The sequence below is a fragment of the Nicotiana sylvestris genome, chromosome 3, assembly GCF_000393655.2.
Source record: "Nicotiana sylvestris chromosome 3, ASM39365v2, whole genome shotgun sequence".
Taxonomy (NCBI): Eukaryota; Viridiplantae; Streptophyta; class Magnoliopsida; order Solanales; family Solanaceae; genus Nicotiana; species Nicotiana sylvestris.
Window position 1 is genome coordinate 222177854 of NC_091059.1, and position 5997 is coordinate 222183850.

The window sequence follows — 5997 nt, forward strand, 5'->3', positions numbered from 1 at the left end:
ATGTGTGTTGATTCAGATAGGAATGAGAGTATCCTGAAGGCAACATCAATTGTCTATCAGGGCGTGTCACACTACTCTTGCATGTGCCATATTTGGACAAATATAAGGGTAAAGCTCAAGAAGGGTCATCTACAATTAAATGAATTGTACTTTGCTACAGCAGGGTCATACACTCTGTATGAATTTAATGAAAAGATGTCGAAGATTGAAGAGATAGACCCGCGTGTTAAATCATACCTCTATGATATTGGCTATCATAGATGGTCAAGAGTACATGTAACAGTGAATAGAACTTGGACTATGACATCAAACATTGCAGAGTCGTTGAATGCTGTAACAAAAGATGCAAGAGAGCTGCCAATATTTGACCTATTAGAGTATATGAGGACACTTCTTGAACGTTGGACGAAAGAGAAGTTATTGAAGGCAAAGGGTACTTTCACATTCCTTGGGTACAAATTCAACAAAGAATTGGAGAAAAACAGTACATTATCTCAGAAACTTAGGGTAAGATTTGTTTATTTGGTGCAGAAAAATAATATTTTAATATACAGTATTTCCAGATTGTAGATAAATTGTAGACAAATTGTAGTTAATTTGTAGATTGTAGATAATTTGTAGATAAATTGTAGATAAGTTGTAGATAAATTGTAGATAATCTATTTGTATGATTGTAAATATTTTTCTTTCTGTTTGTTATGTAATTGTAGGTGAGGGCTTCAAGAGATCATATCCATATTGTGATAGATGGTGTGAAGCGGTACATTATATGTCTTGAAAGCAAGAAATGTAGTTATGGCCAGTTCCAACTTGATGAACTTCCATGTGCGCATGCTTTGGCAGCTTTAAGGCACATGAATGAAACTTAAAAAAAACTATTGCTCTCCGTATTACACAAAGGAAAGCCTACTACGTACATATGAAATACCAGTAAATCCCCTTCCCGATGAAAGCAAATGGCATGTGCCACAACATATATCTGATGAAGTAGTAAATCCACCTACGGGAAAGAAAAGGCAGCCATGAAGACCTCAAAAGGAAAGATACAAAACATATGATGAACTAAAGTCAAAGAAGTACAAGGTGTCATGTGGCAACTGTGGAGGTGAAGGGCATAACAAAAGATCTTGCAAGAATGCACCCAAAAAGAAATAAATATCATGTAGTTAGAATAGTATTTCAAAATAATTGTTAGTGTGTTCAAGTTAACAGAATTTTGTGTCTAATCGTTTAAGTTTTTAAAGATCATAATGTAGTTAATTTCAATTTGTTTCTGTGTTTGTTAACATGTTTTTCTGTATTGTGTCAAGCATCTACCTTCATTTTTGACATTCTATACATGGCAGTTAATATTTATTATCTACAATATAACTACAAGTTAAAAAAATTAATTTAACTTGAACTGACAGTTATATACAGAAATTAAATACAACTGGAGGTATTCCCTACAAATTATATACTTATTCAACTATAAAATTATATACAATCTCAATATTCTTCCAGATTGTAGATAATTTGAAGTTTTTTTGTAGATATTTTGTATCCTAACAACATAATAACTATGTTTAAGATAATGAAGAACAAGTGCCGTAAATATTAAACAACTGGAGATAAAACCACCAAGTTATTTTCAAGTGAACTACTAAACTGGATAGAAATTAACAAAGCAAAAGGTCTGCTGCACTAAAAACACAAATGAATTGTTCAAAAAGTTGTGTACTATACTTCTCCTACAAACTAGCATCAACTAAATTACATATACATGACACTACTTCTTCTTTCTCTGAACTCTTGTTTTTTCATTCAATGCAGGTGCACCCTTCCTCCTTGCTAGTATGCCTGTAACCTCAGTTTCATTGATTGACCCATCTTCCTGCTTCTTTGTAGCATAGTCCCATAGGAGCGCTCCAGAGCGTCTACGATGTTGGTCAATATCACAAAGGTCTTTTGTAGGAATTGACAAATCTCCAAGGCTAACATACTCCGTAAAGACAACAAAAAATACACCACAATCGCTGCATAACACAATTTTTTTTAAATGTTTACCAAATGATTAGAAATAAAAAAAGAATTAAATGCATAGAAAGAGAGAATAGATTTTTTACAATGACCCTTCTTTTTGTTGTGGAATCTCTCCATCGATCCACTGAATGTTAATAGGGTCGGTAATTGGTTTCTCGATGTATGCCTTTGTATTCTTAAAGTTAATGTCTTTATGCTTCCCATAGAAACCAGTGCATGACAAATACAAAGGGATAATAACAGAAAACTTTTCGACACAGGATTCAACAACTTGATGGTTGCATGAAGAGACCATGGAATCATACGCATAAAGTTGCATGTCTGCAATGTCGAAAACGACCAACACCCAATGGAATTTTTCTACAATATTGACGGGCATGATGACATAGTCAACTTCATCCCATGCAATATTGGTAAGTAGTCTATACCCCAAAATATATTCTGTAACAACATCTTGGGGTTTAACAACCGAATACTTCTTTTGTGGAGGTGAATTTATGAACTTTTCATAAATTTGTTCTATCCCGATCTTGAACAAACAATCTGTTGTGGTAAACCTGGTCTTGTTATTGGGGCCATACTTGCCTCTTTTCCTCAAGTAATACATTAAAACATCAATGTGCTGCAACCAAAAATAGTTGGCATATAAACAACAAGTCAACTTCAAATAACCTACATAAAACTACATTATAACTACAATTTACTACAAAACAGAAACAAAAAATCTACAATGATGTCTAAAAGTAACTCTACAATTTAAACTACAAAGTCAACTTCAAATAATCTAAAAATAACTACAATTTATCTACAGCTACTGGGCAAACATGTAACACATCATCTACAATCATGTCTACATTATATCTATAATTTATACTACAAGTCATCTTCATATATTATAGGTATCTATAACATAAATACAATTAAACTACAAAACAGAAGACAAAATATCTACAAATCATATCTTGGGAATAGACTCCGTGATACTTACTGAGTCATTGAGGACTTGTCCGGGGTGAGCCAGGGAAAAGAACCATTCCTTCTTATCAACCTTTTCCACTCCAAGGTCTAACCAAGGCTTAATTTGGTTATCCTTTATGAAAAACGGAGCTTTCCTCTTGTAACAACAAATAAATGTCAAAAAAAATTGTAGATTGAATTAGATATGTAAAAGATAAATGTTGAAATGCAAGTGTCAAATTATGCATTCATACCTCTTTGAACGTTTGTCGCTACAATGGTATAACCACTTGTTGAAGTTATCTAAAACCTCCGGATCTACATCTTCACCAATAACAGTAGTAAAAGGGTTCTTGAGGTAGAAAATTTTAGGTCCAACCGAGCTGCTGCCCCCAAAACTGTATAGAGGGATAAATGGTGATCGGACATGCTTTCCCGGATGCCTTGTTTTCCCCGGATGCATAGGTATTGAATCATCTTGTATGGGCTCGCCAAACTTAACCAACTGGGATAAGTTGTCAGGAAACTTAAAATCATCTAGTGTGACCCCCTTCTTCTCAACTCCTGATCCTTCTGAATCACCTAGATCCACATACTGTGCATCTGCACCTTTATTGTCATGTTCCTCAATGACCTGTTCTGTCTGAGCTGCTACTGTCACTCCATGAATTGGGGACTGTGCATTGATATCTTCCATCACTGTAACACAATTCATATCTTACTTAACAAGAGTGTTAAAATTTATAAACAACAAGAAAATATCTCTGAACGACAGTATGATACCTGCTTTGTCTTCATCAGCTGCAACTTGAAAATGTGTATATAAATCACCATGTGCTGGAAGATTTTCTTGACCAACTGCACCTTCAACATGCTCTGTTTTATAATTAAAAATGGTAAATAATACTGGATAATGGTGACTCGAAAGTTGTAGCATATGTGTATCAAAATTGTAGATAATTTGTGGATAAGTGTAGATATGTTCTATATACACTGACACAAATTGTAGATACTTTGTAGGTATTTTGTAGATACCTGTTTTGCTGGTGCTGGCCTGCACTTGTTCCCCAATATTAAACTGAAAATGCTGATTGTTCAAGTTTTTTTGTTGGTCATTGTTTTTTGTTGAACTGCCAGCAAACTGAATGTTTTATGTTAGTTTGTATATATTTTTTTATATGTCTAAATTCTTTTGCTATAAAAATAAAAGTTAGATCTTACCTTTGCATCATCTTGCACATTTCTACTGTTTATCATTTGCAAACAGTCTGCACAGACTCATTTATAAACCCTCGAAGGCTATCGAGTTCTACAAAGATAGCTTTCCTAAAATCTTCAAGCTTTCCATCAACCTACAAGTTACAATATAGTAAGTTGTTAACTTCATAGTATGTCCTAACATACATTCAAAAACATATGCAATTATATATAGATATATATCAGAATTTACAAATTTGTAGATATTTTGTAGACAGTTTATGAAATGTAGATATATTGTAGATATATTGTAGTTTATATGTATTACCTACTTAATTCCTTTTTCTAATTTTCTGATCTTCTTAGCAATAGACTATTTGTCCTCTTCTCATCTGTTTGTTTGGGTTCCAGCGTAGGAGGATCAACATTGGGAACCTCAGATGTTTGTTCACCTTCTTGAACTTTGTACTCAATTTTGTCGGGCAAAGTCAGCACTGCAGTCTCTTCTCCAGATTCACATATGTTGGTAAACTGAATGAGGAAAAATAAATTAATTTGATCAAGGCAGAAAATGTAGAATAATTGTAGATATTTTGAAGATAAATGTATAATCATAAAAAAAACTTTTCCTTTATCCACTCAGGCGTTATCATCTTCTCTCAAAGGCAGCTAACCAAATCTGCCCCTTACTAGCTGACCATCTTAGTATGTGAGGTATTGAGTTAGAACACCTCGTAGCTAGATCAGTGTTGATAGTAGAGCAACACTCATAAAGCCATACTTGTAATGCTAGTGAGTATCCCCGTATGAGATAAGAATGTACATACGAATTTAGTATGTGCCTAACAGATTCCATCATCTGGGTAAAAGATTTAATACCACATGGGTATGACTCATACTGCACAGATTCTACCAAATAGAACCTAAAGTGATCTACAAAAGAACATGATCTTTGTCCGAAGGACAAATGAAAAATTCTAAAAGATAAAGGATGCACAACTTCGCCGCATCCTCATCGTTTACCCAAGATCTAGTGGTTACTATCTGTTTCAAATAAGACTTCTCCACTCTTAATTTGTTAGGAAAATAACTGCTCATTATTTTGCTAACATAAGTGGGAGTATAACCAAAATCAGTAACCTGGGTAACACATCTTAGACTAGTAATTAATGCAAACTCACTCAATCCAAAATTTAATGTTTCACCCTTTAATTGTACAGAAAAATATGATGCATTGGATTTGGTCAATTCATACTTCATTAAAAGATGAATGGCTTGGTTTTGCATGCATATGGTGGGAAGAGACAGTAAGTATCCAAAACACGTCTTTTTGAAAAGATTCAACCCATTTGAGGATAGAAGCTCTTTAATCTGGCTAGGAATGCTAGGATCATACAAAGTGTGGAATCTAAGCATCCCATAATCAACATTATGTGGGATAAAAAACTGTCCATTCTGCACAAATAATAAATTAATTCACATTAATAAAATGCATAAAAAGGAAACGTTCATCTACATTTTATCTACAACATAACTACAAATGATTACATAATATATACAATTTAAAGCATTTTCTACAAAAAGTCAGCAACAAAAGATAAATACAATTCTGCTTCAAATAGTACAAGTTACCCAATAGTATAACTACAAAAAAAACTACAAATATCTAAAACTATAAAGGCAGAACATCACAACTACAAATAATCTTCAAAATTAAGACAATTACTCTACACTTGTCTAACACACGTATAACATAGATTTTACCATCCTAAACCAAACTAAAAAAATTAGAAACGAAACTAATAAATGTTTACCTTCGCC

At 33.4% G+C, this 5997-nt stretch overlaps 1 protein-coding gene across 1 annotated transcript; it reads left to right on the forward strand.

Annotated features, from left to right (window-relative positions):
- Positions 1-869, forward strand: LOC104212269 (uncharacterized). Its single transcript, XM_070170628.1, has 2 exons — positions 1-507; positions 711-869. The coding sequence occupies exons 1-2, from the start codon at positions 1-3 to the stop codon at positions 867-869; spliced, it is 666 nt and encodes a 221-aa protein (XP_070026729.1).
- The last annotated feature ends 5128 nt before the right edge of the window (positions 870-5997 follow it).

Coding starts and splice junctions, on each gene's coding strand:
- LOC104212269 (XM_070170628.1), top strand. CDS start 1: ATGTGTGTTGATTCAGATAGGAATGAGAGTATCCTGAAGGCAACATCA. Junction 508..710: donor CATTATCTCAGAAACTTAGG/GTAAGATTTGTT, acceptor ATGTAATTGTAG/GTGAGGGCTTCAAGAGATCA.